General features: G+C 39.8%; 1 protein-coding gene across 15 annotated transcripts in view; it reads left to right on the top strand.

Moving 5' to 3' along the window:
* mapk8ip3 (mitogen-activated protein kinase 8 interacting protein 3) overlaps positions 1-23,568 on the top strand; it is a 47,315-nt gene that overhangs the window by 12,636 nt on the left and 11,111 nt on the right. For 2 of the 15 annotated variants that reach the window (XM_053514227.1, XM_053514220.1), the window contains exons 4-21: positions 734-822; positions 3,086-3,109; positions 4,417-4,561; positions 6,781-7,009; positions 7,277-7,379; positions 9,699-9,817; positions 10,308-10,319; positions 12,440-12,457; positions 12,975-13,032; positions 13,124-13,276; positions 14,122-14,179; positions 14,947-15,095; positions 16,027-16,083; positions 16,308-16,478; positions 19,599-19,758; positions 21,374-21,424; positions 22,413-22,499; positions 22,588-22,740. In XM_053514227.1, coding sequence (XP_053370202.1) covers positions 734-822; positions 3,086-3,109; positions 4,417-4,561; positions 6,781-7,009; positions 7,277-7,379; positions 9,699-9,817; positions 10,308-10,319; positions 12,440-12,457; positions 12,975-13,032; positions 13,124-13,276; positions 14,122-14,179; positions 14,947-15,095; positions 16,027-16,083; positions 16,308-16,478; positions 19,599-19,758; positions 21,374-21,424; positions 22,413-22,499; positions 22,588-22,740 — 1,836 coding nt within the window. The remainder of the gene's footprint in view (positions 1-733; positions 823-3,085; positions 3,110-4,416; positions 4,562-6,780; positions 7,010-7,276; positions 7,380-9,698; positions 9,818-10,307; positions 10,320-12,439; positions 12,458-12,974; positions 13,033-13,123; positions 13,277-14,121; positions 14,180-14,946; positions 15,096-16,026; positions 16,084-16,307; positions 16,479-19,598; positions 19,759-21,373; positions 21,425-22,412; positions 22,500-22,587; positions 22,741-23,568) is intronic. The other 13 variants (XM_053514235.1, XM_053514232.1, XM_053514222.1 and 10 more) reach the window with 13 other exon arrangements.

Here is a 23,568-nt window from a genome sequence, read left to right as displayed (position 1 = left end):
AGTTACAGTAAAATCTTTGATTGCAAGCATAATTCGTTTCGTGATATACCAACGTGCTTGTACAGTATCAAAACACTTGTACATCAAAGCGAATAAGAAATAATTGAAACTCTGTTGATTCGTTCCCCAACCCAAAAATATACATATAAAAATGATTAATACGTAATATAAAGTTAAAATAAACCAAATTAACCTGCACTTTATTTTTGATACGAATAGTGGTTGGTGTCAGGGAGATGAGAGAAAGGAGAGGAGGAGTGACATTGTAAAATGTGACATTGTATTGTTGTTAAACTGATTGATGTACCGCACTGCTACAGCCTTTTTAACCTTTTTCTTCACGAGGGCCGATGTTGCAGTATGACACTTGAACACAGAATTAAAAAAAAGCTTCACACACACATACACATGGTCACATTATTATAATGAACAGTAGATGCTGCCATGGATCTTGACTATACGAGTGAGGCACAAGCACTGACACTGAGCATGGGAGACGATTACCCACAATCCCGCAGCGATAGAGAGAACCATTGACTCAGTTGTGATCACATGACGATCAAACTGTATACTACTACTCGTATTGCAAGACATCACTCATTTATGAAATTAAATTTATAAAAAGTTTTTGCTCATCTTGCAAAACACTCGCAGACTAAGTTACTCGCAATCCAAGGTTTTACTGTACATCCCAAATGTACATGATTGTACAATCTACCTGATTCTTTTTCAGATGATTCAGACCTATGTAGAACACATAGAACGGTCCAAAATTCAGCAGGTTGGAAGCAACCAGTCGGATACCACCGGCAGCGGAAGAACGTGAGTGTGTGTGAGTGTATGTGTATGTGTACGTGTGTTTAACCAGTATGTCTTAGTTGTCGACTTGTTTGTGTGTGCATTTTTGCTTGTAAATGCTATGTACGCCGTTTAAGGTGCATATAATCTGGTTATGTTGAGATTGCAGCTATCTTGGAGATGGTGTTGCTAGGCACTCGTTGGACTGGGATGTCATGTCTCCTGACAGTCTGTCAGTTCGTGCTTAGTCACACTGCCATGAAATACATAGCCATTATACACACACTCATCAAAATGTGCACATTACTGCCCACACAGAGTTATACGCGGCCTTCACACGCTCCTCAGCTGCTCATGGAATCCATGTGCGGAGCAGTGATTACAACATCTGAGTGTTGCGTCACTAAGGCTAGCTAACTAGTGTTTCTAGTATCATTAAATTGGAAATATTTTACAATGCAGTAAATGGATGCTAAAGTAATGGTGACTGATAAAGTAACTAATGTGTAGTACCAGTCGAAAGTTTGGACACAAGTTTGGATTTATTTATGTCTACAATACTGGATTTTTTATTAAAAACTATGAAATGACTGTACATATAGCATTAGGTGATTTAACAACATTAAGGTTCAAGAACAAGATATAAAAGGTGAGCTGCTCATGTATAATATGTCCTTAGCTGCATTGTAATATTTTCATTACTGTGTATGTAGATGTGTTGGGGGTGAGTTTATTGAAAATGTAACATTATATTTTTATTTCTGAAAAAAAGAACGAAATGAACTAATTGACTCAAAAAAAAGATTCGTTCATTTTGACGAACGAGATTCAATTAACCAAATCACTAAAATGATTCCCATCAGTAGGGGTGAGGCTTTAGACTTCAAACTATGTATTTGGGTTTTCGGATGGCAGGTAGAACTAAAGGTATCTTTACTTAAATAAAGGGTACATTTTTGTCACTACTGGAATATGGCATCGACATCGCAAAAATGTATAACTCTCAAAATATGCATATTATTATTATTTTTGGTAATAGAAACAACCGAAAACAGCAATAAAGACACGAGATCATGTGCATCTGTGCAATTTCTTTGCTTATGTGACCTTTTTTTTATTTTCCTCAGTCATGTTTGGGTAGTTGGTCAAAATGAACTAAAAAGGATGTGTCATTCTACCGCATAATCATGAGCCCTATATATGTTTATATTATAAAAAAACAAAACAGCAAAGCAAATAATGGCTAAAATGCTCTGAGCTTGAAACTGACCCTAATAAAAAATGCAAATGCTTATCCAGAGCTTTAAAGTTTGCATCATTGGATACATACTTACACTGGTTTAATAACTAAGTGCCATTAGTCCAACACAACTGGGAAGAGTTTTTTTTATTATTTTTTAGGGGGGTTAGTTTAAGTACTGAAGAAACAGATGTGTCTTGAGTCGTTGTTTAAAGATAGTCAAAGTCTCTGCTGTACGGACATCTAGGGGAAGTTCATTCCACGACCTAGGTGCCAGAACTGAAAAGAGCCTGGATGAATGCTGCCCTCGATCCCTGAGAGATGGTGGGATGAGGCGAGTAATAAGCCTTAAAAATCACTGATTAAGAGCATCCAGATTAGAGTCGCTACAGAGCCTTTACAGAGTATACGTAGCAGACACGTCTCAATATCAACTGTTCAAAAAAGATCATTACGGCATTTTTTGGATGCCGTCAGCACCGTAGAAAGAAATGGACCATGGAAGTAGACGGTGTGTCCAAACTTTTGACTGGTAGTGAATACAGAACATTGTGGTTTACCTGCCACTGCTTGGTAAAAACTAAACTTTCTATTATCATGATGGAATGTTTATGGTTGAAGTAGGTCAGTTCTAGCTGTTTTCCAAGCTCTAGTTATCGCCAAATGATGGAATGCTTATGTACAGTATGATAACTATAAGAGCACAATAGACAGGTCGATTATTCTTTGCTTGCTGTTTTAGACAAAACACGCATACACACCTGCATATGACTTCCTCTGCACAGATGACACATGGATTTTGTCCGAGTTTAGAAATGCCTTGTATTGTGACTGCTTTGCGTCATGTGTGTTGTGTTATGCCATGTTCAATGTATCATTGTTATGTAAAAAGGACATGTGTGGGTCTGTTTGTGTCTGTGTTCCTAAGTCTAATTAGCATCTTTTTGGTTGTGCTGCTCTCTCTCTCTTTCTCTCTCTTTCTTTTCTCTCTCTTCCTTTCTCTCTGCTCATATGTGTGTATACGCACCGCTGTATTTGTCTCCTCAGTCAACGCAACACCTGGAGGAAAAGGTAAAAACGCCCCACAATCCTATCCGCCTCTACGAAAGTCTTATCACTCCCTGTTCCCAACCCCAGCTCTAATTTTAGTCCCCGTAAATAGAGATGAATCCCTCCTGATTGAATGACCCCAGTCATACCCAGCTCAAAAAATCTATACCTCTTTCTCCTTTGTGTGCGTTCACGCTCATGACCCCGGCTCACATTTCTGTTACGGGCTAATTCGCTTCGACCTTAAAGGAAAAGTCCACCAAGAAACACTGTATGTTTATTGAAATATTTCGAACAATTGTTGTTTGATTCTGTATTTTTTGTTGATCTTGTAGGAAGTTATTCTTCTTTTTATAGTGCAGTAACAATGAAATTTGTAACGATCGCAAAAAAACGGCGACGATAACAAACACAGCGGTGTTGGCTCTGGTAATAGCATTAATTTTAAAGCTTTGGAAGCTGGTCTGTTTAAACAGTGAATATAGATGAGGAGGCGAGACACCTGAACAGACTTAACAACTTAACTGCTGCTCCATTACACTCTTTAAGTAGAGGCGAAGCAAGGGTTAGTTCCCCTGGCACCACTTTCAGCTGGTAGTCCAGCAGGATTGTGGGTAAAGTAAAAAGCTATTATCCAAAGTGGAGGTAGCAAAATATGTTGATGAATTAAGTTTAAACTTAAAACATCTAATCATACTTTCTTTATAAAATACTGACGATCGTATACCGATCAGCCACAACGGCCTGGTGAATTAAATAACTTTTTTTGATTGTCAATTATATATCAGTAAACTGGTGACATGATCATGGACATTCAAGGTTCAGCCATGCCTGTGAGGAACATAGGTGAGGCCGTCCAGTCCAGTGAAGCACAGATTGCTGAAAATTGTCAATGCTTGACACAATAGAAAGGTATCAGAACACCCACAGTGCATCACAGCCTGCACGCAAAGGGTTCAAGGTTGGTGATCCGGCCTCCAAATTCACCAGATTTCAATCTGACCGAGATTCTGTGAAAAGCTCCAGACAAACAAGTCTAATCTATGGAGCGCATCCCACAGCACCCAAATGGTCCGTCGCTGGCGTCCAAGCTCCGGACACCAAAGCACAACCTCAGCGATCTTATGGCGTCATACCCCGTGGGGCCAAGGGGCACAAGGGGCACCCACAAAATACTGGGCTTAATGTTTTGTTATGGCTGATCGGTGTATATTAATTATAAAGTTTACTGTAAGAGTGGATTTTTCCTTTAAGTCCCTTTGCATTAGTACATGCCACGTTTCTGATTACCTGTGTGTGTCTCTTTCTGTCTCGTTCTCTCTCTTTAGCAAAGCGGAACGACCTCCTTCATTGAGTCTCTTTCCCACCGGGGATCCTATGGTACGTGGGGGTCACGGGGGGGCTAGGACGACGTCCACAGACGCCTGGCATGCCAGTGATCTGGGTCGAGCCGTCTACGCCCCTGGCTTCCAGGTGTGACAAATAGGGCACCTTGCTGTTCATCAGCTGGGCAAGGAGTCATCATAATGATATCACTATTCTGCCAGCTCCCTACTCCCTTCCACCTGCTCGTGTCCCTGGAAGACAAGTTCCGTCAAACGCCTACTTGTCAGACTGGATGCCAGCAGGCATGCAGGGATGCATATTATTCATTTAATTCTTTCCGTTTGTATTTCAGTAATACATTTCGCTTTCCTGATTATTTTTTAGCTCAGCGGTGAATCGTGATTGAAGGTTCATTGTCTCCTGATTTTGGGTTGCTGATGAAAAGCATTTGTGCAAATGCAGAATAGTATCTAATCATTTTAGGATGCTACATCCTCTAGAAGCTTTCTAGGAAACAATGCTTTTTAGGAATAAGACAGATCCTGGAGAGGTTAATACTGAAAAATTGCCACTCAAGACGAATCCAATCATTTATTTTCCCCCACGGTATTTGTATTATATTTTTTTCCTTTGGCAGAGGATCCACACTGTAGTAAATAACTCATGCTATATTTGGATACAGTTTCCTACCAGGCGATATAACAAACAAATATCATATCATGAGACTTTACCCTGTGTGTTTGAATTCTGAAGCCATCTGTGACCAGGATTCGAAAAGCTCAGAGCGTTTTGGGTGGACCTGATTGTCCTTTGTCAATCACTAGGCAATTACAGGCACCTGTGAGTTTATGTTCCGTATGTAAAAGGGTTTAGATGGCACTTTTCTTCAGGACCTGCAGTTCATGTGTCTTGAATGAAACATGTTAGCCTTCGCTCTTTCATCTGGTACAAGTTGTATAATGGGTAAGAAAATTGGGCGGGGACGTGGTTAGATCAGTACTGTGAAAAAGTTTTGAGCCTCCCCTCATTTCTTCATATTAAATTAAGTTGAATGATGCATAAGATTAAAGAAATTGAAACAATATATTAATGTTACAGGATGCAAAGTGCCTGGAGATAGAATTTAAAAACTGGTTGTTTATGTAACAAACTCATCATTTCCCCTCTCGTCTGTTACAACCACCCAGGCATTCAGCATCACCGGTTCATTTAGCACTGGTCTGATTATCTGCCGAACCCGTTTCTCACTGGTTCATGCTTTAAGTTAGGTTTTTTTTTTAAATAATGAAATGATTCATAGGTCACTGTGTGGCTTAACAATCAAAACGGGTACAAGGACTGGACTGAAGAATGTGAGACAAAAACTTGCCAAACAAAGTGAGATCGAAAAAGTCTTTCATCAAACCTGAAAAGCTATTTCTAAAGGCCACATTTAAAGATACAAAATGGTCTGGCTGTTTGGAAGAAACAGCAAAATAGGAAGAAATGAGAGAGGGATCAAGACTTTTGAACATTATTACAGCTATATTTTGTCGTACAACCCTGACGTTATTATGACGAGTAGTGAAAACTGTTATAAGGATGTATTTTAGTTCACATAAAAAAATTGACATTTGTAGAAAATTGAGGTCAACCTCAACATGCTTCATAATGCAGCTCTGATTTTAATTAGTAACTGTAATGTGCTGTACTGCATTATTTAGCAACTTAGAACGAGGTCTAATGTAAAGAAAAACATCACTGACTTTAAATTCAGCACTACATCACCGGATTCTGATTAGAACCATGACGATGGCTGAGGAACAATTGAGCCGTTACATGTAACATCACTGTGGTTTAATAAAATCCACACGACAGAAGAGATCCGTTTTTATAGAGTTTATCCAAAATAATGCTGGGTATTACAATATAATGCCCGGCTTTCTCTCCGCATTGACATATTGTACTCGTTTTGTCATGGCCGGTGATAAAATATATAAAAATATAAATGTGTGAAACACTGTTCGTTATGTTGAAGGTGTTAGGACATACAGTAGCATTATAGCATTTTTACATAGCATATAGCACATTTTTATTGCTAATAATAAAAGGAAAACCCAGGCTTTAGACATGTTTAAAAATATACTATACATCCTGTTTTCTTTGTGACTCACTGGTCACATGACAGTCCTTGTATCTTGTTTGTGGTTTTGGTTTCTGCTTTATTGAACAAATGACGTTATAGCTTTCGTGTGTTAATAAAAAACAGTATTTATGTCATCCTGCGATTTAAGCTAAATCAATTCACTGTCCATTTAAATGTTTCCTGTGTATTTGTGCTTCATGTGCATATGTGTGTGTGTGTGTTTCTGATTCCCCCAATGAAGGAGGATGGCTCAGAGTCTGACTCAGTCGTGGCCACGCCCAGCAGCACAGGCAGCAAATCAAACACTCCCACCTCATCCGTTCCCTCGGCAACAGTCACCCCTCTCAACGAGGCGGTGGTTCCTCCTGGAGAGTTTGACACGTGCCGGGGGCGGAGCCGCAAAAACGCCAAGAGGCTCAGCAGGAATATGGAAGTGCAGGTCTCACAGGAGACCAGGAATGTCAGCATTGGTGAGAGAGAAAGATGAGGAATATGCAGGAATCACATTCTATTATTGCAACGTTTCATGTAAAATCTATGTAATTATCAAACAAGACAAAGTTCTTTGCAGAATTCCTCCCAGCACTATACACCATAACCTCAGTTAGCCATATTTATATGCAAATCCGTGCTAAAGATAAGGATTGCAAATGTGGTTATGAAAATGAAGCTCAGTGTTCTGTGATAACACACCCTGCATATATATATGTGTGTGTGTGTGTCTGATGTGTATGCAGGTATGGGAAGCAGTGATGAGTGGTCTGAGTTTCAGGAAATCATAGATTCTACTCCAGAGTTAGACATGTGCATGGATCCTCGTATCTATGGCGGAGGAAACAGGTGTGAAACATACGCAATTTGAGAAATCAGTTATAGTTTGGACAAATGGAGAAGAATGTGAGGCAAATGACATTGAAAATATGGCTAAAGGAGCTTAAGTCTTAATTATACTTATGCCTGAGGTCTTAATACAATGTTATTGTAATGCACGATTTTAGCTCTCACTAGGCGTAAAAATGGCTTTTTAATATTTCACTAAGAGAATACAAATAGTTTGATGCCAAAGTATGATATATCCCATTTAGCAGTATTTTGGCAAGATGTGTTACAAGCCGTTACAAAACCATTTTGTGTATTGTATCTTTAAGTCACAAGGGTGTTAAAAATGCACGTTTTGGATATTAATTAAAAAACCCAAAATTTTGATCATGCTTTGTCATGCTTTGATTGTGTTTGTTGAAGATCATGAGAAACATTGAAACGAAACAAAAACTGTAGTTTACAATGACTCATCAGTCTCTTTCCCAGACCCGATCAGTTTCACTTCGGTTTCCGACCACAGCTTCTGAGAGAGTCGTATATGGTCTGATCGGCCATAAACCAGGCGTACAGTGGTGTGAAAAACTATTTGCCCCCTTCATGATTTCACACACAGAGAAGTAGACCAAAAGCACCTCAAAAGCTAGACACCAAGATCCAAAGAAATTCAGGAACAAATGAGAACAAAAGTAACTGAGATCTATCAGTCTGGTAAAGGTTATAAAGCCATTTCTAAAGCTTTGGGACTCCAGCGAACCACAGTGAGAGCCATTATCCACAAATGGCAAAAACATGGATCAGTGGTGAACCTTCCCAGGAGTGGCCGGCCGACCAAAATTACACCAAGAGCGCAGAGACAACTCATCCGAGAGGCCACAAAAGATCCCAGGACAACATCTAAAGAACTGCAGGCCTCACTTGCCTCAATTAAGGTCAGTGTTCACGACTCCACCATAAGAAAGAGACTGGGCAAAAACGGCCTGCGTGGCAGATTTCCAAAGCGCAAACCACTTTTAAGCAAAAAGAACATTAAGGCTCGTCTCAATTTTGCTAAAAACATCTCAATGATTGCCAAGACTTTTGGGAAAATACCTTGTGGACCGACGAGACAAAAGTTGAACTTTTTGGAAGGTGCGTGTCCCGTTACATCTGGCGTAAAAGTAACATGGCATTTCAGAAATAGAACATCATACCTACAGTAAAATATGGTGGTGGTAGTGTGATGGTCTGGGGTTGTTTTGCTGCTTTAGGACCTGGAAGGCCTGCTGTGATAGATGGAACCATGAATTCTACTGTCTACCAAAGAATCCTGAAGGAGAATGTCCGGCCATCTGTTCGTCAACTCAAGCTGAAGCGATCTTGGGTGCTGCAGCAGAACAATGACCCAAAACACACCAGCAAATCCACCTCTGAATGGCTGAAGAAAAACAAAATGAAGACTTTGGAGTGGCCTAGTCAAAGTCCTGACCTGAATCCTATTGAGATGTTGTGGCATGACCTTAAAAAGGCGGTTCATGCTAGAAAACCCTCAAATAAAGCTGAATTACAACAATTCTGCAAAGATGAGTGGGCCAAAATTCCTCCAGAGTGCTGTAAAAGACTCGTTGCAAGTTATCGCAAACGCTTGATTGCAGTTATTGCTGCTAAGGGTGGCCCAACCAGTTATTAGGTTCAGGGGGCAATTACTTTTTCACACAGGGCCATGTAGGTTTGGATTTTTTTTCTCCCTAAATAATAAAAACCAACTGCATTTTGTGTTTACTTGTGTTATCTTTGACTAATAGTTAAATGTGTTTGATGATCAGAAACATTTTGTTTGACAAACATGCAAAAGAAAAAGAAATCAGGAAGGGGGCAAATAGTTTTTCACACCACTGTATATACTGCACGTCTGTAGTCCCATAAGGATCTAACAGGAATAGCAAATGGAGATCATAGCATAGACCTAACCAGGTGTTTCAAATGCAACAGCTTTTCACACACAACACGTATTTCATGTCTCTTGTATACAACACGATCGCACATCTCTTGAGACACTAATGGTTCGTTTCTTTTCATGAATATTGCCTTCGTACATATTGAAGTACATCATGGGTACCAAATGTGCAGCAGCGCCAGTGCTGGAGAAAGTTCATAGTTTCTTAAAGAAGAATGTATATAGAATTTTAACAATAAAAGTTTTATTATAAACACGTATCTGAAGGCAACAATTTGCCACAAGGAAGTGTGAAAATGGCATTTATCTCATTTTGCTGTCAAATTGTTCATTCATACTTACACATCATTTTGGTTCATAAGTTAGTATACTATACTGAGTTTGTTTTTTGTCTTTTTCTTCAGTCCATCTCAGGGCATAGTGAACGAGGCATTCGGCATCAACACAGACTCACTGTACCATGAAATCAAGGACGCCAAATCCGATATCATCGGAGATGTGGATGCCGGAGCAGAGCTGCTCGGTAAGCTCTAGTCATGACAATCCTACCACATTAAATCTTCACTGTACTTTCGATTCATAGCACTTTATAAATGCAGGCCTGTGATTTGTTTAAAGCCTGTATTTATTATTGTTCATTGCTTTTAATTTAGCTACTTAGCTAAGCCAAGTGATCTTTGTACGTTCACCTGCATGACCTTTTCGTATGATTGCAACACTGCTCACAAAGGCCGCTGGGATATCACGCCCGCCATATGGCTGCAGCACCCCAACCATCAATCCCATTGTGAAACCTTTCATTTGAGTATGTTTGGCTTGAACAGAGTCTTGATCTGTTTATCTTAGATTAGGCTGTTTTTCAGTTTGTTTTTAGTTTACTGTAAAGGCAGAATTTGATTTGTTTATCTCAGTGTGAAGGTGGTGCTTTGATTTGATCGGCCGTCTCACTCACTGACCCTTGACCCCTCTCTGTGCTTCCTTCCCGTGTGTGCTTCTCCTGGCCATGCCCCTAGGGGAATTCTCAGGTGTGTATCTCATCACTGATCATTTTATTATTTATTATATTGTTTGTTCACTTGTACCTCAGTAATTATTGATTATGAATAGAATAGATTCTTATTTTGACACCAGTTTTAAAGACGTTACTATAGTTTCCTTCTGTATTTTGTTTCTGAGTAAAACGGGTGTTTTTCCACTAAGGAATATGTGGGAGTGGGGGAAGGTGAAAGGTGGCATGATTAATTACATATTTTTAACATTCGCATGTGCATGGTAATGTAATAAAAATTTAAAAGCTGAGCATAGAACAGAATAGAATAGAATAGAATAGAATAGAATAGACAGATTATGAATTATATTTGTCAGTATTCACTATACTTTTACTTGTTAAGATTTTATTTTTGCAGTGTACCAAAAATAATTGATACTTATGCACAAGAAAATTAAGTTATTTATTTATTTATTTATTTATTTATTTCAGCATCACATCAGCTTCAGCTGCAGCTTCTAATAGGTCTCATGGTTTGAACAGCTGCATATTTAAGCTAACAGGGATTATCAAAATCCATTATGTTTGTAATACATAGTCATTTTGGGTGGCTTCAGTCATGCAGATGTTTCTTCTGACAAATAAAAATTCCACTTGCCACAGTCATTCAAACTGTATAACCTTGATGACTGAATATCACTTTATTCCCCTGATTTAGACATATGAATGTTTAAAGAAATGTAACGCCTAGAGAATTTCAGAGGTTTTTTTTTTGCTCTGTCTGCCACACATTGACCTATGAATCATTCAAGCATGAAAACATCTATCTTAAGACATAAACCAGTGCGAAACAGGTGCAGATGATGACAGATGATCTCGCCTGTGATTAGTATACTGGTGATGCTGAGGTTATTACATAAACAACCAATTACCAACAAATAAATAGTGTGTTTAGGTGCTTCGTAAAATATTTGCTCCCAATTCTTCCATTTAATCTGCGTGAATATCTTTAATATAAAGGAATGAGGAGTGTCTCGAGTGTTGTGCACAGTACTGTATACCGTACTACTAAAAACTAGATGTTTTCCTGGACAGATACAGTATATGCTTAAAAGATATATAAACAGATTTATGGTTAAACCAAAAATGAAAAATAAATAAATAACGTATTTAAAGATTTAACAGGAGCGCTGTGGACAGTTTGTTTGTATCTGATTACAAATCGAACTGATAAAGCAGACAGCAATCCAACAACCCTGATTTTACATTCCAGAGTATTTACTAATCTAGAAATTCCTAGACCGTTCGGTAACCTGGACACTACGCAAGAGGTTTTTAAAATGCAAATGTTAAACAAAATAGGAAAATCAATTAGAGTCAGTAATCAGTATAAAGATACTATCACGGTATAGAAGTAAGCAGTTTGAGTTTGTGACAGCTGTTTTTGCCATATGGTGCTACACTGCCCTAGCTATTTACTCTGGTATTGCATCATGTGGGGGCATAGCATTCATTTCTCAGGGTGTGTAAGCAACAGTATAAACAACCTCAGAAGACACACAACAGCCATATTGCCTATCTGTAATCATAGCCATAAACAAGTACAGTATATCCGTTATGCATTCTGACTGGTGGAACCACCACTGCGTGAACTGGCTCCTTACAGAACACGATGTTTACAGGAAGAACATTTTGATATTGTTTATCCTAAAAAAAAAAAGAAATTATTTCCTAAAATATCACATTATATTTGTATCTTTTTATATCCAGATTTTGATAACCTGTTTTTTTTTTTTTTTTGCTTTTTGCCAGAATTCAGCCACAGTGAAATTTAACTTATTTTTTCCAAGATCACTTGTCAAAATGTAGACTGTGTGTGTGTGTGTGTGTGTGTGTGTGTGCTCATATGTGCAGTATGTATGTGGACGGTTGGTACAGTGAAGCCCTCACCCAAAACTATATCTCACCAGAAGCTTTCCTGTTTTCTCTTTCTTTGTCTTTCTCTCTCCTTTACCCATTTCATTATTTCCTTTGCACCATGATGCCGTGTTCATTTTCCTGTTTCTTCTCTTCTTCTTTGATTTCACTCTTACTCCTTGTTAATTACCCTTCATTATCCTGCTGCCCCACTTTGCCTCTTTTTCGGCGCTCTCTCAGTGCGGGATGATTTCTTTGGTAAGGCTCTGGCCCGGCTGATTCCTCCATGTTTGTGTTTTTGTTTTTTTGGGGTTTTTCTCGTGCTCCATGCTGACTTGATGGTATCCCAACACTCGTCCTATGCTGTGATGTCTGATTTCCTGCAGCGCTTCTGCTAAGGCATCCATCATTAGCATTGCTTCGGAATGGCCTTTAATAACTTTTTTTACATTTATTTTTATATTTAATAGTCCCTTTTTTTCAATTCCTCAGTAAATATTTTGCATTTGTTTTGTAAATGCTATAAAATGACCTGCCTTTAAGTTGCATTTTGTCGGACTGCTTGTTTCTGAGTTGGATTGTATTTGTGCTACTGTTCACCGCCTTCATGAGAAAATTATCATGCTGTTTGCTTGTAGTAGCACTCATTAGTTAAACTAAACTTTTTTTTTTTATTAAAAAAATTAAAGAAACTAATTATAGTACCACACGCACACACTTAATAACTAATATCAAGCTTGTGTGGAGGCTACTGCTAAAAAACTGTATCTCACAGGGATGGGGAAAGAGGTAGAGAACCTTCTCACAGAGAACAAACAACTACTGGAGACCAAGTAAGAAGCGTGTGTGTGTGTGTGTGTGTGTTTATGCACGTGCTATATGTCTGCTTGTATGGGTTTTCACTGACCAATCTACTCTGCTTAGGAATGCTCTGAATATCGTGAAGAATGACCTGATTGCTAAAGTGGACGAGCTGTCGGGTGAGCACGAGGTACTGAGGGAGGAACTGGAAGCAGTTAAACAGTCCAAGAACAAAGTGGACATCAGAGTCAAAGACCTGGAGGAGGAGCTGAAGAGGTGCGTGTCTCAAATTTCCTTTGTTTTTCATACAAAGCTGTATTTTACCTGAGATTTTCCTTCATGCAATGTTTGTGACTACGATTAAAAAAAAATTATATTTCGTTCAGCTATTATCATTCATCTGATTTGTCTCAAACAGAAACGAAAGTGCAGCACAGAATGGCTTACTCCCAAAAAAAAAAAGAAAAGTAGACTATGAAAACTGAACCTTCTAAGATGAATGGACAGATCGATATATGTTTATTCTTCCTGCAGGACATTTCAAACCAGTTTAATAAAAAGAAGCGCCACTATGAGACAAAACACGGGTTGTTTGAGCGAACATATCCATTGTAGTCCAAGGAGAGGGCGTGTACAGTAAGATACGTGAACTGACAGACTTTTAGTATTAACAGCAGGTGGAGCAACCAGAGCTCAGCAGCGTGGCAAATGAAGATTCACCAAAGATTGCTTGAAGTATACATTAAAATACAAACACAAGGCAGTATACATACAAGGCCAAGTTCGAAATGTTCAGACTAGTTCCACATGTTTAACATAGTAACTGAAAATGGACAATAGATATTCTTGAAATGTTAAATCCATGTGTCTGTTTTTTCCGATATCTGCGTATGCATGCAGGACATGCTAATCTCACCTTCTGCGAAAATATCAAAATTCTTCAAATATATCAAAGTTGAGGAACTAGATCAAATAAGTTGTTGTGGAGGAATGACATATATGAATAGCTTTATTAACACAATCCTCATGGGGAAATCCTTTCATCCTTTCTCGCTCCTGCATGTTTCTGGTGTACCCAATACTATGCTGAAGTGCAACTTACTCTAACCTTATGTCAACAGACTGAGAGCTGAGGCGCTCGGAGCATCTCAGGACTCAAAGGACGAAGGAGGAGAGGATGTAAGTCTCATACACTGTTCAATAATACATAACACATTCTAAAACCGGCTATAAATAGTATATGCTATAAGTGTATGTCCTAGGGATGCATCAAGTTTAATTTTTAATATTCATTCACTGGTAGTGGGTTTGATGGCGTACCATGCTTATTAATGCATACCTGTACGTATAAAAATGTAAAAATGTAATATTTTAAATAAATTTAGTTCACGTAATGGCACTAACCAACAGATAACTTCACATTGCACTGATCTAGATGTATTTCACCTTTAATAACGGCAATCAAATTAAAGTAGACTGGCAACTGTTTTGTGAAAATATCAAGAGGAGAAACAGCTAAATAAACTGTTCGGTGTGTGCCGGATTGATTAATACTAAATACATATGGTACTCATTTCGGATTTGGCTGGAAACAAATGGTAGCGTTGCATCTTTAATTGGCATGGAAACTATTAATAAGGTCAGTTATTTTTCAGGAAATCATTTGTCTTTAATTAAAAATAAGGAAAATCACCAATAATTACTGCACTGCACAGAAATTCAGCATTTGAACGATCCATATTATTTTAGTACCAGGGCCTTTAGATGCTAAGTTTATTTAACAAACATGCTGCTTCGGCACATTTCTCACAAAAAAAGCTGACTTGAAAGTTCCTGACTTATAGATATGTAACCAGCTTTGCCTCTAACCACTAACCTCGGCCTGCTCGTGTGGTGTTTTTCTTCCATTTTTTTTTTTGGAATATGTGCGTTGGAATACACCACAGTATTCCTCGTCGCTGCAGGATGACGTGGCCATGGCACAGAGGCGCAGGTTCACACGAGTCGAGATGGCGCGCGTCCTCATGGAACGCAACCAGTACAAAGAGAGACTGATGGAGCTGCAGGAGGCTGTCCGCTGGACTGAGATGATCAGGTCACATATATTTAATCTGTCACACACTGAGGAACATCGATCGCATACAAACGTACAAAAATGATTCGCACTCTGGCTGTAGAATGTATTTTAACTAAAGACAAATACATCATTTTTAACATAATCTCCTTGCTTTTCAATACATTTTCAAGCTTTCGTATTACCTTATTAAAAAATGTTTTAGGCTGAGCTGCGAGCCACGAATGCACCGCTGTCTTCACTTCTTCATCAGAAGTGAATCTTTGTCTTTGTAGTATTGCTTTCAGGTGACCAAACAGTCTGATCAAGATCAGGACTACAGGGAGGATGCTTTAACATGTCAAAAGGTTTTTGCAAAGTGTCGAGAGTGTTGGCGGAAATGTGCAGACGTGCGTCATCATGCAAGATCACAGCGCTCTTGGATAGCAGTCTTCTGTGTTTAATCTGAAGTTTAGGCTATTGTTTTGCAATAAGCATAAGCAATAACAAGTGCTGTTGATTGTTCAACCTTTTTCCTGATAATGTTACAAATTTCCCCAAAAACTATAAGCATCAATTTTCCCGCATCAATGCTGCATAAGCATCAATACAAATTTTCGCGTTCCTGATTCGCGATTGAGGATGTTTTTCCATCCCATACTCTGTTGTTTCCCCTCAGGCTCGTATTAATGGGTCCATGGCTCATCATCAGTACTGATTCTCTTGATTCTCCTCAGATTCTCACCAGGTACACCTTAGACCACAAAAAATGAATTGATGTAACGTGTTCACACCTGCACAGCAGTGACTGGGGAGGCAGTACCCTGAAATGGAAAGCTTTTATAAGACGTTTTAATATAACCGGAGTGCGGATAATTTTTGACTCACCGTCATACAACACACTCTTGTCTACATGTCTTAAATTTTTGGCACTTAATTAGAATCATGTGTTATACTTTATTTTTACTTGCAGAGCTTCTAGGGAGAGTCCTCAAATCCAAGAGAAGAAGAAATCAACCATCTGGCAGTTGTGAGTTTGCCCTGTATATGTTTTATACACATTTTTATCTATTTATGATCTTGAGATGTTCATGTTGATGTTGTTGGCTAACCATTTACAGCAATGGTGTTTGCCTTCCTCGCCGATAGTGGTGCGGGTGGGATTAAGCTCTTGCTTGGGATGTTTCCTAGGATTTGCTTTAAATGAGTTGACATGACAGTATTGTGAATCTTCTCTTTTTCCTTTTCCTTCAGCTTTGCACGTCTCTTCAGCTCATCCTCAAGCCCTCCTCCAGTGAAACGACCATACACCAGCGTCAACATCCACTACAGATCCCCCTCTCCAGCAGGCTTCAACCAGAGACGCTCTCACACCATGTGCCAGATCTCTACTTCCAACCGCACACTCGAGTTCTTCCCTGAGGAGTGAGAACATGCAACAGCACACACATATACACATACACATGCATGTTCACACGGAATATTGAATACTGTTATGTACAGTACTGTACAGTAGAGATAAAGATCTTTGCCCGAACTCGACGGGACCCGACAGGACCAGATGGGCCTCAGCCGGGTTCGGGCTTAATTTCTATCATTTTAGCCAGGCTCGGACCGGTCTCTGGCTTGCGCGGTAAATGAGTGGTCATGTGATGCGTTTCAGTTAGCACGAGAAAGACGCGAAGATGTATGTTGAGGAGGTGAAACGGAGGCTTGCCTCTGGCGTTTACATTTTAAAGCTAAGTCTGAGGTGTGGAAAAGTTTTGACCATGTGCATAATGAGAATAATGATCCAGTGGGTTATGTTAAATGCATAAAATGCAACAGTCTGTTAAGGTGCGACAGCAAAACGACAGGGAATTCCATGTACTGTATAAATGACTCATTCTTGGCAAAAGCTGTGTGCATGCGCAGATTCGAATAAGGTCGGGCTGTAAACGGGTTCAGGCTTTTGAAAAGCAGTCAGTCACAATGTACCTGTCGGGCTCAGGCTGTGTTCCGTCGGGCATTACTTTTAAGGCCCGATTACAGCTCTACTGTACAGTCGTAATTGTAGTACTTGTAGTAGTAATAGTAATATTAGTAGTAGCGAGTATAGTAATATCGGGAGGAGGAGGAGAAGCTGTAGTAGCAACACAAGCAGTATAGGAGTAATAATAGTACTAGAGGGATGAGGAGAAGGAGAAGCTGCAGAGGTAGTATCAGTACAACAAGTATAAGAATAATAATAGTGGTGAGGAGGAGGAGGAGAGTGGGAAGTTGGAGTAGGAGTAGTACAGGGAGTACAGTACTGTGCAAAAAGTTTTGAGCAATCCCTTATTTCTTTATATTTTGCTTCCAAAGAGCCAGAGCTTTTTGTAATTTTAATGAGGAATAGTTCTCTACCCTTAATCAAGGACGATTTTTTTTTTTGTCTAGGTTCAGCAGAAGCTCAGGTGGCTAAGGCTATAGATTGTTGATCAGAGGATCCGGGTTTAAACCCTGCTGACAGTGGGTTGCCACACCTAATACTACCCAGCCACTGCATGCAGTGCCAATCCCAAGCCGGTTAGAAAATGGGAAGGTTGCGTCAGAAAGGGCATCCAGCGTCAAACCTGTTGCTGGACACAACCGGAAGAAAGTTTTTGTTTGTCTCTCGTTTTTTTTGTCCAGTCCCTGCACTTTTACATTTACATTTAGACTTATAAAAGTGCTTTGAAGTTTCCGTCATTGTATAGATCCTTACACTGAGTTACCAGGTTACTAACTAAGTACCATCAATCAAACCCAAATACTAGACATCTAGAGGAAGTTCAGAACAAAAAACGCATGATGCATGTCTTCCTCGATCTCTGAAAGATGCTGTGCCCAGCTAAGCAGTGATGTAGGATCGGAAGGAACGTGATGCGGTGTACAGTAGTGCAGTACATGACCAGTTCCAGTGAAATGTTTTTGTTTGTTAAGCCACACAGTGACGTATGAATCATTCAAGTGAAAAAACATCTCATTTAAGGCATGACCCAGTGAGAAACAAGTGCAGATGATGACAGATGATCAGGCGGTGATGAGTATACTGTACCGGTGATGCAACATGCCAGTGGTTGGAACAGACGAGGGGGGAAATGATGTTGCTGCTGAGGTTGTTGCATAAACAACCAATTTTTAAACTGTATCTTTAGGCACTTTGCAGCCAAACATTTGTTCCTTTTAATAATCTACATTATTTATTATTAAGGCTCAAGACTTTTACACAGTACTGTATTATACACTATACACATAGACCACAGGCATAAGGACTGCACTGGAACGTCCAATGAAATGTTTAACAGTGCAGGCTGAAGCTTTGGTAATCATTGCATTAATGGGGGTTAATAAGTTTGAAAGTCAGTTTTGGGATTGCAATTGGATAAATAGACAAACTAATACGCCTGAAGGTCAGGTATTAAGTGTGCACAAGCACATTTACTATGGCTTGTAGGGAAAATGATAAAAACCTCACTTAGATATGAATATATTATAATAAATTATACCATACTATCTCCAAAAACATCACAATTCAATTTTCTTATTGCAACAGTTGTTTTTTTTATTAGATATTCAACAGATATTCGTACATCTATCGTGTAGACAGCACTTAGAGCTTTAAAAATGCATACTCATGTTCACATTGTGGTCTTACAAAGCATCTCATTGCCTTTACTCACCATTATTATTTCATTTTCAGTTTCGTTTTTGACTTATCGTGGAGTTTCTTTGAAATCTGAACACACCCTGGCTATTGAAGACACCTCATTTGCATGTTGTTTTGTACCTCTAGTTAGTACGTGATGTAATTTGTGCACTTATTTATCCAGTTTGGCCTGAAATGTTCATTTAGTACTTGTTTGGGTACTTGCCTTTATCCTAGTCTGGGTCTCAGTGAACCTCTCCCAGGAACACTAGGCATAAGACACACAAACACTCCAAATGTCTTGAAAACATTAGCATGTTATATTATTAATGATTAGTTAAGTTGGGTGGGTTACATGCTTACAGAGACAGGAGGTGGTGTAACATTTACAGTAAGACACATCTGAAATATTAATCACTTAGCGAATTGTTCTGTTAATGCTACATGAACAAATACTTTTGCGTACATGTCAATATTAGTGGATTTCTCTGTGCATATTGCTGGTACTGTATCCAGTACATTATTCTTGTCTTTTCTAGCTATTTTTTCTAAACTGCTGTGCTGCACGCCCTGCTGCACTAAACATATCCATCCTTCTATAAATATACATACATTCATACATTCATAGACACAAATCAGTATAATGCATGTGTGCTCACAGCTGGGCTTCTCTTCACGCATATGTGTTTTTCAGTACGTAGAGCTGCGCTGTTTTTCTTTCAGTCTCACCTCTAACCCACTGCCCCAATTTTGTTTTCTCTCTCACTCTCTCTAACTCTTCCCCTTTCTCTTTCTATCACTTTTGCGTACGCGGCTGGCTGGCTGGCTCACTGACGCTCTTTTGCGGACCGCTCGCCCCCTCTGTCTCTCCCTTTCTCTGTCTTTCTGCTCCCTAGACTGCCCAGTAATGGTGTTGCATCTCTCCTTAGCGACTCCGCGCTCTCAGTCCGTAGGGAGCAGCGACGCGAGCAGTACCGGCAGGTCCGCGAGCACATGCGCCGGGACGATGGCCTCATGCAGGCCTGTGGCTGGAGCGTGCCACCCCGCTTTAAACAGGTAGAGCCACTTCACCTTTGTCCTTCCGCTTTTCTTCCAGCTCCGTCTGCTCAGTTATGAAGCCTTGAGTAGGACTGTTATTAAAACCAGGAAAGATAATAAGCAATGGGATGAAATGTAAGATAAGTAGAAGTAGCGAGAATGAGAATAAGGAGATTTCTTAAATGCTTTTTTTTGCACTAGAAGAATTTTTCCTGGTCTCGAGTCATTAGGGTAACAGATATCACATCCTTTCATGATAGAAGCCATCCATAATATACACTATATTTTTAAAAGTATTCGATCCCCTGCCTTCATATACATATAGACATACTTAAGTAACATCCAATTCTAAATCCATGTTATGTTGGCCCACACTTTTCAACTCTTCTGGAAAGGCTTTCCACAAGGTGTAGGAGTGGAACTGGTGTAGGGTTGTTTTTCAGGAGTTCGGTCGCCCCCTTATTTCCAATGAAAGGAACTCTTAATGCTTCAGCAAAACAAGATATCTTGGACAGTTTCTCGCTTCCAACTTCGTGGGAACATTTTGGGGACGCCCTAATTCCTGTTCCAACATGACTGCGCACCAGTGCACAAAGCAAGGTCCATAAAGACATGAATGAGCGAGTTTGGTGTGGAAGAACTTGACTGGACTGCATAGAGTCCTGATCTCAACCTGATAGAATTAGTCCGGAGACTGCGAGCCAGGCTTTTTCGTCCAACATCGGTGTCTGTCCACACAAATGCGTTTCTCGGAAACCTTGTGGAATGCCTTCCCAGAAGAGTTGAAGCTGTTAGAGCTGTAGAGGGTCATATTAAGGGACTCTATGGATTAGGAATGGGATGTTACTCAAGTTCACATACATGTGAAGGCAGACGAGAGAATACTTTTGGCAATATAGTTTATTTTCATGCACAATTGAATGTGGCAGTAGGTGCTCTTTTCTATATGAGGTTTTCTACATGTGTATATGAGGTAACACTCGTCTGTTATTAGCCATCCTTTTCACCCAGTTTCGGACTCCTGCCATGTCTCACCCCCCAGTGTCAAATTTCACCTGAATACTCCAGATCTGTGCTCAAGACATCCTGCTGTAACCATAAAAACTTCCCTGTGCTCATCACATTACTCATGACAAACATAATTTCAACACATTTAGCTCACTTTTATTTTACATACTCCACTTCTACTAGAAATAAAGAGGGACGGTTCCTTTCTGTGCCCGGTTCCTGTCAAGGTTTCTTCCTTGTACTGTTTATTAGGGCTCAAGATCTACAGTACACATCTGGATTTCTTGTTAAACTGCTGTACAAGTACATTTTAATCCATTTCCATTGGATAGTTGCGGTTTTAGATTAGTCTTGGAAATGACTTTTGGTGTTTTATCTGGTTGTTTAATGAAACATAGTAATCATTGATTAAGTTAACGAGTTAATCCTGAAGAATCATAATGGAACGATGCTTGTAAGTAGCTTGTATCAAGCAGTAACAGGTTTGAGTAGAGCACAGATACAACGATCTTGGATCTTGGAGCATCAGCAGCTCATGTTAGTTTGGTGTAAGTGTGTACAGTATGTGTCAGGGTTGCCAGCGGTGACCGTGTGTCGCCGAGGCTCTAACTGTGATCTCCTGCAGACGGGTCCCCAGGCAGACAGCGCTCAGGACGCCGCAGGAAAGAGGCCGCAGGCAAGTCTGCCCGGCAGAGGACTAGCATGCACCTCTCCTTCCCCGCCCCCCCTTTATAACTCCGCCCCCTAATCTAACCCAAACGTTGCCCAGCAGTCAAATCTAACCAAAGCTCCGCCCCTTCAGGTCTGACAAAGATCCCTTAAGGTTCTTTGAAAGGTTTAACAAAGTCTAATGGAGCAAGAACACCTCCAGCACATAGCAACACGATATTGATGCACATGATATCTGCTAAACAAGACCTACAGATATCAACAGTGATTCCCAGACAATTAGACTACAGTATCAGATTGGTAAAATGATAAATTCTTTCCTACAATTAAACGGTTGCTATTGGCTGTTGTTTCTGCCTTTAAAGTCAGTGTACAGTATTGTTTAACCGCTGTTGAGCACGTTTGTACGTCTTTCACTTAAATATAAACCAGGGGTGTCAAACATGTGACTTGTGGCCCGATATCAGTTTAAATCTGAACCGCCAAATCAATTTGAATTAATGTAATCTTGTGAAACATTCATAGAAGCTTGTCCCTGTTATTTAAGTGCAATAAAGTCAGGGCCATAAAGCACCAAATTTGTTTTGCAATATATACTGTATAGGGAATGTAATGAATTTCATTCTTTTCTCACTGTTTTCAAGGTCATTTATGTTTGATCCTGCTCTCTGTTTGTGTTTATAGATAAACACCTTTGAAGTCATTGATGTATTTAATTAACCCATAACAGATTCTTTTATTAATCTACCCTTGTGTGGCAACCATGGTAACGTAGGCGTTTACCTAAAATGAGTTTGACACCCCTGCTCTAACCACTGCTAGCTCTTGTAGTGTTGTACTGTAGTTTAACCACTGGTTCTCTCTGGCTCTCTGTCTGTGTTTCTGCACCATCTAAACCAGGCCATAATGCGGCTTCCGCCCCGGGCCTTTTTCTACACATTAAGCAGTGTCATTAGCAGCTTTATAACTGTCCCCACCTTCTTGTCTCCTCACAGGCCAATGAAAAAGAGGACACCCGCATGAAAAACGTCCCCGTGCCTGTATACTGCCGCCCTCTGGTGGAAAAGGATCCTAACAGGAAGGTAGGACACACATCTGTAATGAGATTTCTGGCACTTCTGTACTGTAGAAACCATGCAGAATGAATCATCTTTTGTTGACTTTGTGTAGCTGTGGTGTGCCGCTGGAGTGGACCTGACTGGGTGGAGGACTTCCAGTCAAGAGGCCGGCATGAAGCTAACGGCCAATGGCACAGATCCTCTGACTGGAGACGACGAGGGAGGAGAGAACAAGAGTGAACACAGCTCACCAGAGAAGAAGAAGGTAAACAGCAACACAACCATCTTATATGTCACACCGTGAATATACTCATATACAGTGCCTTGCGAAACTACCCCGCCCTTGGTATTTTTTATGTTTTGTTACATTTTAACCTGTAAATTAAATGTTTTTTAATCTGAATTTTATGTGATGGATCTGCACAAAATAGTCTGGTGAAATGAAATAAGAAAAAGTGATATATAAAAAAAGAATTTAAAAAAATTTTAAATCTAAAAGAAGTCACATAATTACTGAAATGAAGTCCAGCTGTGTGCAATCTAAGTGTCACATGATCTGTCAGTTTAAACACACTTTATCTGAATGGCCCCAAAGGCAGCAACACCACTAAGCAAGAGGCATCACACCATAAAGACCATGCAACAAGTCAGGGACAAAGATGTTGAGAAGTACAAGTCAGGGTTGGGTTCTAGAAAAATTGCAAATGTTTGATGATCCCTGGAGCACTATTAAATCCATCATCTTCAAATAGAAAGAACATGGCACCACAACGAACCTGCCAAAAGAGGGCCGCCCACCAAAACTCACAGACCGTGCAAGAAGGGCATTAATCAGAGAGGCAGCACAGAGACCAAACGTAACTCTGAAGGAGCTGCGGAGTTCCACAGCAGAGACTGGTGTATTTGTTCATGGGATCACAATAAGCCGTACACTCCATAGAACTGGGCTTTATGGAATAGTGGACAGAAAAAAGCCATTACAGTGGAACCTTGGATTGTGAGCATAATTCATTCCGGAAGCAGGCTCGTATTCCACAACACTCGTAAACCAAATTTTATTTTCCCATAAGAAATAATAAAAACTTTAATTATT

Source organism: Clarias gariepinus, chromosome 16 (assembly GCF_024256425.1).
Source record: "Clarias gariepinus isolate MV-2021 ecotype Netherlands chromosome 16, CGAR_prim_01v2, whole genome shotgun sequence".
Taxonomy (NCBI): Eukaryota; Metazoa; Chordata; class Actinopteri; order Siluriformes; family Clariidae; genus Clarias; species Clarias gariepinus.
This window is presented reverse-complemented; position numbering and strand designations above follow the sequence as displayed.